We start from the raw sequence: 10,544 nt of genomic DNA on the forward strand, positions 1-10,544 counted from the left end.
GCAAGTATACATGTTGCTATTTGAAAACAGAATGTTTATCGATGTTGCAAAAATTCCCTAGAAAATTCAGAATGTGATAAAATGTTGAAACTTTTTGCAAAATGAGCTATAATAAATTTTCTTCACTGTGGTAAATTTTCATAATGTTTGGAGTTGAATAAGTATTGATACTCTTTCATTTTTTTTACAGACTGTGCTGTTTTGGCAGATTGCTATTATGTTTGCATTGTTTGCATATGTTTGCTTGTTTAATGAGTCTATTTGAGGATAGTAGTATTAAATATGAATGGGCATTTAGTATGCAATATTTAATACTAATTTTAGTGATTTTATATAGTAGAGAATGATAAGGTTTTTGCATTGGTTTATACTAACTTATCTCACGAGTTCTTGTTGAGTTTTGTGTGGATGAAGCTTTTGAGATTTAGGAAAACCAAGATATGAGAAGAATTAAGGAGACACAAAAGCTTAAGCTTGGGAATGCCCAAGGCATCCCAAGATAATATTTCAAGAAGTCTCAAACATCTAAGCTTGCGGATGCCCCGGTAGGCATCCCACCTTTCTTCTTCAACAATTATCGGTTAGTATTGGTTGAGCCTAAGTTTTTGCTTCTTCACATGATGTGTGCTATTTATTGGAATGCCATTTTATTTTATTTTTGCTTTCTGTTTTAATAAAATACTTAGATCTGAAAGTTTTAAATAAAACAGAGTCCTCAAATAGTTACCAGAGAGGCTAGTTAAGCGGCATTCATATCCCGTCAATGAAGCTCTTTTCTATGTCATTTACTCTTGTGCTTCACTTATATCCTATGAGTAAATTGTTGAATAAACTGAATATCATGATGTTGAAATCATATCATGCCTAGTGTTAGCCTCACATTGGGTTTAGAAAGTGAAATCTTTTGAGGCTTGACAATCACAATATTGGTCATACAAGCAATTCCCGAATATTTAGTATAAGGAAGAGAACTTTCACATATAAATACACTATCATGGAAATATTTTGTGATTGTGAGCCCCCATCAAAATATTATATGCCAAAATTGTTGACGTTGGACAAGGAAGACAACGTAATGGTTTATGTTTGTTCATATTCGCATAGAAGTTATATTTTCATAGATCCTTCAACATGTGGTGCTTGCCCCCATCTTTGCTAGCCAAAAATTCCGCACCAAGTAGATATACTACTTGTGCATCCAAAAACACTTAAACCCAAATCTTATTTTCAAGAGTCCACTATATTTACCTATATGCAGTATTCTTTTGCCGTTCTAAGCAAATTTGCATGTGCCATCTCTAATTTTCAAAATAAACTTCTCTTTTGTGTGTTTTTTTCACTCGCGGAGCGGTGAGGGGTGGCTAATATTTTCCATGCTAGATGTGTTATTCTCAAGATGAGTGTTTTATTCACTTGTCATTGCATGAGAGTAAGGCAAAGGTATTAGGGGTGCCCAGTCCCGAAATGCAAAAAAGAATTTACTTTATGTTGTCAAATAATAAATTCCTTGGAAAGTGTTGGTATGGAGGGCACCCGTGGATACGGTTAGCCATGGAAAGTGAAAGTATGGTGGAAAAGGAATAAACTTTATTTTCTGTTTAGGAACTGACTATGATATATCTAGCATGGAAAGTGTTGGGAACTCTAAGTCGTTTTCGTTGGTGGGATGGATACACCTCCCAAAATGTTTTTATCTCTAAGTTTTTCGCTTTGAGCTCTGGCACCTCTACAAATCTCTACTTCCCTCTGCGAAGGGCCTATCTTTTACTTTTATGCAAAGAGTCAAAGTTATTCTCTCTATTCCTTTTTATTTTCCTCTTTTGGCAAGCATCATGTGGTGAGGAAAGATCTAGGCACATATGTCTAGTTGAATATGGGTAGCATGAGTTATTATTGTTGACATCACCCTTGAAGTGAATATGTTGGGAGGCAAAACAATAAGCCCCTATCTTTCTATGTGTTCGGTTGAAATGTTTTGCTCATGTGTACAAGGTGAGTGTTAGCAATCAAAGAAGACCATATGATGGTTGAGTATGTGGAGCTCTTACTCAAACTCTGTTGAATAAGTTGAATTGCAATTGCTTGGTGACTGAGAACATAGGTTGTTGGGTTTCAAGAGAATTCATTGTTTGAACCTTAACATGTGAATTGGTTGCCACTATAACATGAGAAGTTTTATAAGAAAGAATTGATGTTATGATTCTAGGAAAAGTGATTGAAATTATCATTGATCAAACTTATGCACTTTGCTAGCATTCACACTTCATAAATTATTTCTTTTATCATTTACCTACTCGAGGACGAGTAGGAATTAAGCTTGGGGATGCTGATATGTCTCCAATGTATGTATAATTTATGAAGTATTCATGCTGTTATTTTATCATTCTTGGATGTTTTACAATCATTTTATAGCAACTTTATATCCCTTTTTGGGACTACCCTATTGACCCAGTGCCCAGTGCCAGTTGTTGTTTTTTGCTTGTTTTTTACATCGCAGAAAATCAATATCAAGCGAAGTCCAAACACCGCGAAACTTTTTGTGGATTTTTTATGGACCAGAAGGAACCCAATGGGCTAGAGCTGCACCTGGGGGGGGTGCCCCGAGGGGGCACAACCCACCAGGGGGCGCCAGGCCCAACTAGCGTGCCCAGGTGGGTTGTGCCCACCTCGGTGGCCTCCCGTACCCCTTCTTTGCACTATAAATTCCCAAATATTCCGAAACCCCTCAGCGCTTAACCTAGATCAAAAGTTCCGCCGCCGCGGGGCTCCATAGCCATCGAAAACCAATCTAGACCCGTTCCAGCACCCTGCCGGAGGGGGTAATCATCTCCGGTAGCAATCTTCATCATCCCGACGGCCACCACGATGAGGAGGGAGTAGTCCACCCTAGGGGCTGAGGGTTTGTACCAGTAGCTATGTGTTTAATCTCTCCCTCTCGTGATCTATATCGTGGGCTTTGTTAATATAGTCGGATCATACGATGTTTCTCCCCTCTATACCCTTGTTGTGATGGATTGAATCTTTACCCTTTTAAGTTTTTTCTTGTCGGATTGAATATTTAGATTTGAGAACACATGATTTATATCTTGCAATATGAATACTTGAGGTGACAATTGGGGTATCTTATCGATTCACTTGATATATGTTATGGCATTAAACTCGCGGATTCCCGCGGTGATATTGGGGTAATCTATGCATAGGGGTTGATGCATGTTTTTCTCCGACGGAAACTTCAGGGTCTCTTTATTGTTCTTTGTGAGGATTGAGTATTATGAATATGAATTTGCTTTGGTGATATCTTAGTACGAACTCTTGATTAGATCGATCAGAAAGAGTAGCTTGCGTTATTCTAGTACGAACTCTAGGATAGATCGAACGGAAAGAATAGCTTTGAGATGGTTTCGTACCCAACAGACAATTCCTATCTTTTGTTCTCCGCTAATAGGAACTCGGGAGTGATTATTCGTTACACTTTGAGGGATAATCATATGATCCAACTATGTTAGCACTGTTGAGAAATTGCACTAGCGAAAGTACGAACCCTAGGCCTCATTTTTAAGCATTACAACACCGTTTTTGTGCCCGTTTACTATTTGTTACCTTGTTGTTTTTATAATTTCAGATTACAAAAACCAATATGTACTATCCACATTACACTTTTATCACCATCTCTTCGCCGAACTAGTGCACCTATACAATTTTTCATTGTATTGGGTGTGTTGGGGACACAAGAAATTGCTTGTATTTGGTTGCAGGGTCGTTTGAGAGAGACCATCTTCATCCCACACCTCTCACGGATTGATAAACCTTAGGTCATTCACTTGAGGGAAAATTTCTACTGTCCTATAAAACTCCGCGCTTGGAGGCCCAACACTTGTCTACAAGAATAAAGTTGTGTAGTAGACATCATATATAAAGAGAAATGCATAACACTAACACCAACTCCTAAATCACATAAAGCAGTTTCCACATAGTTTCTTTTGATAGAGCACGGAATAGTTGGTATTCCCGGATCTCCAAATTTTTTAGGTACTCCATCCTTAAAAGTATAATTAGCTAGCATGGTGAAGATTTCAGCTTTCAGTATTTTTCTCTTATTGGTGATGATGTCTTTCATATACTTTGCATAAGGGGGCATTGTAAGAATATCAGTCAAGCGAGTACGCAAAAAGACTGGCCTCAACATTTCAGCAAAGCGTTCAAATTCTTCATCATCTTTCTTTTTAGTTGACTTTGGTGGAAAGGGCATAGGTTTTTGAACCCACGATTCTCTTTCTTTACCATATTTTCTAGCAACAAATTCTCTTTTATCATACCTTTTATTTTTAGGTTGTGGGTTATCAAGATCAACTGCAGGTTCTATCTCAACATCATTATCTGGTTCTTCATTATTTGGTTGACTATCTTCGTGAACCTCATCATTAACTTTATCATTATCAGAAGGTGAGTTTTCACTACCAGGTTGAGTTTCAACATCAGAAATAGAGACTTCATTATCAGGAGGTTTTTCTACTTTAGGTTCACTAGAAGCATGCAAAGTCCTATCATTTTTCTTCTTCTTTTCCAACCGATCCTAGCACCGAACGTATGGCACCTCTGTGTTTAGCACACGTTTAGCTCGATGACGTCCCTCGAGCTTTTTATCCAGTTGAGAACGAGGGAGAGTTCCGTCAGTACGACGGCGTGGCGATAGTGATGATGAAGTTACCGGCGCAGAGCTTCGCCTAAGCACTACGACGATATGACTGAGGTGTGTAACTGTGGAGGGGGGCATGCACATGGCTAAGAGAAGACTTGGTGTGTCTATTGGGGTGCCCCTCCGCTCGTATATAAAGGAGGGAGGAGGAGGCCGGTGGCCAGGGAGGAGGCGCGCCATAGGGGAGTCCAACTAGGATTCCTAATCCTTGTTGGAGTCCCCTTCGTTTTCCAAGAGGGAGAGAGAGGGAAGGAGGAAGAGGGGAGAAGGAAAGAGGGGGGGCACCCTCTCCTAGTCCAATTTGGACCAGCCATGGGGGGGGGGGCGGCCACCCTTTGAGGCCCTTATCTCCTTTTTCCACTAAAGCCCATTAAGGTCCACTACTTCCTCGGGGGGTTCCGGTAACCTCTCGGTACTCTGAAAAATACCCGAAACACTTCGGAACCATTCCTGTGTCCGAATATAGCCTTCCAATATATCGATCTTTACTTCTCGACTATTTTGAGACTCCTCGCCATGTCCACAATCTCATCTGGGACTCCGAACAAACTTCGGTCATCAAATCAGACAATTCATAATACAAATCGTCATCGAACGTTAAGCGTGTGGATCCTACGGGTTCGAGAACTATGTAGACATGACCGAGACAAATCTATGGTAAATAACAAATAGCGGAACCTGGATGCTCATATTGGCTCCTACATATTCTACGAAGATCTTTATCGGTCAAACCACATAACAACATACGTAGTTCCCTTTGTCATCGGTATGTTACTTGCCCGAGATTCGATCATCGATATCATCATACCTAGTTCAATCTCGTTACCGGCAAGTATCTTTACTCGTTCCGTAATGCATCATCCCGTAAGTAACTCATTAGTCACATTGCTTGCAAGGCTTATAGTGATGCGCATTACCGAGAGGGCCAAGAGATACCTCTTCGATACATGGAGTGACAAATCCTAATCTCGATCTATGCCAACTCAACAAACACCATCGGAGACACCTGTAGAGCATCTTTATAATCACCCAGTTACGTTGTGACGTTTGATAGCACACAAGGTGTTCCTCCGGTATTCGGGAGTTGCATAATCTCATAGTCAGAGGAACATGTATAAGTCATGATGAAAGCAAGAGCAATAAAACTAAACAATCATTTATGCTAAGCTAACAGATGGGTATTGTCCATCACATCATTCCCTAATGATGTGATCCCGTTCATCAAAGGACAACGCATGTCTATGGTCAGGAAACTTAACCATCTTTGATTAACGGGCTAGTCAAGTAGAGGCATACTAGGGACACTCTATTTGTGTATGTATTCACACATGTACTAAGTTTCCGGTCAACACAATTCTAGCATGAATAATAAACATTTATCATGATATAAGGAAATATAAATAACAACTTTATTATTGCCTCTAGGGCATATTTCCTTCAGCCTCTTCACGGACTTCTTCTTGATACCTAAGCGTGCATAACACTTCCATTTGAGGTAGGACCCAACTCTCATGTGAATTTGAACGGAGCTCGAAGAGGAAGGAGTTAACCTCGTTCTCGATAGCGCGTGCGCGAGCTCTTGTCATTGGTCCTCTCGGTGCTTGTGGTGGTGATGGAGTGTCCATGTGGATGGACGAGGGATGCTCTGCATCAACTTGTAGAAACACTCAATGGTCGTGGACTCGGCCATGTGCCCATAGTCATCGAGTGAATCACCGGGAGCTCCGTATGCAATCATCCTCATTGGTGTCGTGCACTTCTGGATTGAGGTGAATCCAAATTTGCCGGTGCAATCCTTCTTGCACTTGAAGTAGATGTCGAACTCCCGGATGGAATTCATAATCCTGAGGAAAAGCTCTCGGCTCATCCGATAACGGCGCCGAAATACTTTGTCGCCGTGCAGTGGAGCGTTGGCGAAGTAGAGCATGCAAATAGCCTTCCAGGCGATGCTGGTTCTTTGCTTTCAGTCGGCCCGGCGCCGAGCCACCTCGCCGCGGCTTTTCATTGCTCGCGAGCAGGCCGGCAACGGCGGTGAGGACCATGAGATGCTCCTCGTCCTGGACGGCAGCATCGGCTTCCTCCTCTAGCAGCGCCGTGAGCGCCTCCTCATCGTCCGAGTCCATCGCCAAGCAGACAAATAGCCGAACACCTGGCGGACATGGTGGGCGCACAGCCGCCGGTATCCCGCCCCGCGCGGCCGGAGCGCTGGGAAACTCACCCAGGAAGGTGGTGGAGAGGTTGCCGCGGTGAAACCTTCTCTCTTTTCTGGCGGGGAAGGCCTATCAAGCGGTGGTGGGCCGTGGGCGGCGCCAGGATCGGCAGGGTGGCGGCCGAGCGCGCGGGGGTGGGGGCGAATCTGGACGATTGTCTTGACTTTTCGCCTCACAGTGTGACCCATGTGTATTTTTCCCTTTTGCTGGAGCCCCCGAGCGCCCCCAGTGCGCTGGGTTCGGCATGGGATCGCCGAGCCCAAAAACAGGCCGAGCCGGCGGATTTCGGTGTCTTGAGGGTGCGACTGGATTTTTTTTTCGACGTTGGCGTGGAAAAAGTCGCTATGGGGGATCCATTAGGGGCGCGGCTAAAGTTGCTCTTAGCAAATCTGACAGATGGGCCCGTGTACTAGTATGTTATGTGTCTGTTGTATACGTGTGTGTGGTGTGTATGTGTGTTTTTTTCATGCACGTGTGTGTACGTGTGTGTTGTGCATGTGTATTGTGTGTCTGTGTGTTGTACGCGTACTAGTGTGTGCGTGTGTAGGTGTACGTGTACGTGTACACGTGTGTGCGTGTGTACGTGTATGAGAGTTGTGCTAGTATATGTATAAATGTACGTATGCTAGTGTGTGATGCGTCTATGATAAATTATCCTCATATGTCATTGTGTGTTTTGTGCAAATATAGCAATCCAATATACAAAGGCTACCAAAGCAAAACACATATTGGATTGCTAAACCTTCTCTCTTCTCTTTCTATCATCAATCTTTAGCGATCCAATATATAAAGGTTGTTGGAGATGCTCTTAGCAGGCACTTTGTCGGGCTAAGTGTATCCTCGGTATTTATTAATTATGTTTTGAAGAGGGTGTACACATTTTGCTAAAAAAAAAAACAGAGCTTATACATATACACATGTATTTGCTATGAGATTATTGATAAAAGAATTGCAGTGATTTATTTCTTATTTCCCCTTGTTTTTGTGTCCATCTGTGTTCTTGTAATTGTTGAGATGTGCCAACGCAAGAACAACAGCATCTAGCAGTTCTTGGCTGTTGGCATGGTACAATTGATGAGCTAACGGGAGAACAAACGGTACTTGCATCGTAGGCCGCCTGCTCATGGATACAACAATTTCTTTACACATTTCCCACCTGCCCAAGCTGGTAAATTAATCTATCCCGAGCTGCAACATAGGTGTCTCCATCGCTGGTCAGTGTCTAGGTTAGTAGAGGGTTGGCGAAAGAGGTCAGTGAGGTGCGCTGCATGCGTCGGAGCGCGCCGCGCCATCCGATCGACGCATCTCTGGCTTAGAATGCAAGCTCCACTGATCAATCACCGTTGCGCCGTATATGTGCAGCCATCGGTCAGCTGAGCTCTTGCTTGCAGAGAGGGCAAGAGGAGATGATCCTCAGCCACCTGTCCACGCATTTCAGGTGGAACATGTGTGTGCAGGGCAGCTGCCTCACCTCCTCTTTCTCCCTGTACTGCGCCAGGCATATGCAGCACTCCTGCGTTTACACGCGAAACAATTACAAAGAGAAAAAGACTATCTTTTGTTGTGAATTGAAACAAGTTGATTACACAATATTTTCAACCATGTATGAACTAAACACTCGTGCCAAATGTTCACCATAACTAGTTAGGACTAGTTCATGTTTCATTGAGAGAGAAAAGGGACAGGCCATGTTTTGCCATGTTGCTAAATTGCAAGGAGATGCTTGTGAGCTTAGGCACCGTCCCAAAAGGCAAAGTTAGTGCTTCTTATCTTAGTATCGCCCAAAAAGGGATCATGCTCGAGTTGCTCGCGCACGTTTATAAGTTTAGGTCGCCAATGTTTGGTGAATCCTTGCTGTCCTCTTTGGTACTCCATTTTCTGACCTCACCTAAAAGAAAATGCTGCTATCTTTGCTTGTACTTATCCAGACCAGGACCTGTGCCTGAAAATATGCAGAGAAATGCGGGTGAAATCGGCAAGTACTTACTTGATCGTCCTTCTCGCGGTCTCTCGGCACGTCGGGCTCCTTGAACCGCCACCGCGGCAGCGCGTCCAGCTGCTCGTCGGAGGCGCCTCGGCCGACCGAGGCCGAGTTCATGTTGTACCCGAGCGCGTACCCGACGACCGGGACGAAGCAGCAGAGCAGGAGGAAGAGGAGGAAGGGGAGCGAGTAGACGACGGCGTTCCACGCGAGCAGGCCGATGCAGAGCGCGTACAGCCGCGGGGCGCGGTGGAACGACCCGAGCCGCGCGTCGAACACCCACACGTTGCCCATCACAAACCACATCGCGAAGAAGAGCTCCAGGAACGCCCGAGCCTTGTTCATCAGATACGAGCTGTTCCTGAAATTAGTACACAAAGAATTTCGTCAAGAAACTTAAGCATGTAATGTTAAATTTGCACGTTCCGCACAACATTAAGGTATCAAGCTTGAACCTTAGAGCGTCACCGGCACCGTGCATCTCGGGGTCGTCGCCTCGTCCGGTGGCCGATGAATGTCGGTGGCGCCAGTAGAGGAGTGGGAGGCTGAGCACGTTGCCGACGTTGTACGCGCAGACCCAGAGCCGAAGCGGCCACGCGGGGCGTTCCTTTGGGGAGGTGGCCACGACGGTGGTGGTGATGACCATCTGCGCGACGATCACGCCGAGCTCGAGAGCGAGCCAGCCGGACGAGTTGAAAGGGTTGGAGCCCAGGTCGGACCTCGGGCCGTTCTGGTACTGGTATACCCGCCTCAGGAAGATGAACCAGCGCGCCCTCGACATGCGTGCCACCGCGCGCATGGTGAAAGCGGAGACCCGACCGCCGCCGCGGCTGATTGCCGGCGTTGCCGCGGCCGACGACGAAGCGGCCGGCATTGGTGGTCGGTGGTGGGGACGAGGGGCATTGGCATGGTTGGCTTCGCGCCTCGAGGGATAAATGGGTGGGAGGGAAGAGGCGAGTTGGGTTTGAGATGGTGACCAATAATCGAACAGCTTTGCTTTGGCGCCAAGAGTGGAGGGGTGAACGAAGGGGGGAAAACGGTTGGCCTAACTGTCTCCTTCCCGCCGTATGCTTCCTCTTGGCTCCTCTGGCTCTGGCTTGTGTCTGGTTTTGTGTAGGTGGGAAGCAAGGAGATCCATCTGCTTACAGTGGGTAGATGACTTGACTCCCTCTCGACCAAGATCAACTTCTAATTAATGTTTTGGGATACTAAGCCATCCTAGTGTTGAGATATTTGAAACTAGATTTCGTGTTGATAAGTTTGGACAAATTACTTTCGGATGTAACTTATGCTACCAAATATAACAAACTTGTGCTTCCCACATCATCATACTTATGCTCCCTGTTCGATGGTGTGCTTGTGCTTCGTCATGCAATACACCTTTACGCGCCGCACAACATAACTTCACGTAAGCGGCGGGCAGCGCAACAAAGCTTCATGTGTCGCACATCATATCTTTATGCGTCGTGCAACACACCTTAATTCGGCTGATGAAAGGATCGATATGGTTGACTAGAGGTGGAGGGAGTGAATAGACAACTAACCAATTTTTAACTTTTCTTAACAAATTAGGGTTAACAACAAATAGGTAGCTAGATATGCGACTAGGTGAGCAACCTATATGATGCTAACAATAACAACAACAAGAGCAAGCAAG

The 10,544-nt window shown here is 44.7% G+C and overlaps 1 protein-coding gene across 3 annotated transcripts; it reads right to left on the reverse strand.

Annotated features, from left to right (window-relative positions):
* Positions 1 to 7,849: 7,849 nt before the first annotated feature.
* On the reverse strand, positions 7,850 to 10,305 carry LOC125521140 (E3 ubiquitin-protein ligase At4g11680). 3 transcript variants are annotated; one of them, XR_015619132.1, is made up of 4 exons: positions 9,343 to 10,305; positions 8,894 to 9,248; positions 8,507 to 8,794; positions 8,290 to 8,419 (listed from the first exon to the last, which is right to left on the reverse strand). XR_015619132.1 is itself a non-coding variant. In XM_048686188.2 (3 exons), the coding sequence occupies exons 1-3, from the start codon at positions 9,759 to 9,761 to the stop codon at positions 8,276 to 8,278; spliced, it is 918 nt and encodes a 305-aa protein (XP_048542145.1). In that variant the 5' UTR covers positions 9,762 to 10,266; the 3' UTR covers positions 7,850 to 8,275. The 3 variants fall into 3 exon arrangements, 2 of the variants coding, with proteins under 2 accessions (XP_048542145.1, XP_048542146.1); XM_048686188.2 differs by lacking the exon at positions 8,507 to 8,794 and having other exon boundaries at positions 7,850 to 8,419; positions 9,343 to 10,266; XM_048686189.2 differs by lacking the exon at positions 8,290 to 8,419 and having other exon boundaries at positions 8,426 to 8,794.
* Between the last annotated feature and the right edge of the window lie 239 nt (positions 10,306 to 10,544).

This window comes from Triticum urartu, chromosome 3A (assembly GCF_056163025.1).
Source record: "Triticum urartu cultivar PI428250 chromosome 3A, HENAU_Tu73, whole genome shotgun sequence".
NCBI lineage: Eukaryota > Viridiplantae > Streptophyta > Magnoliopsida > Poales > Poaceae > Triticum > Triticum urartu.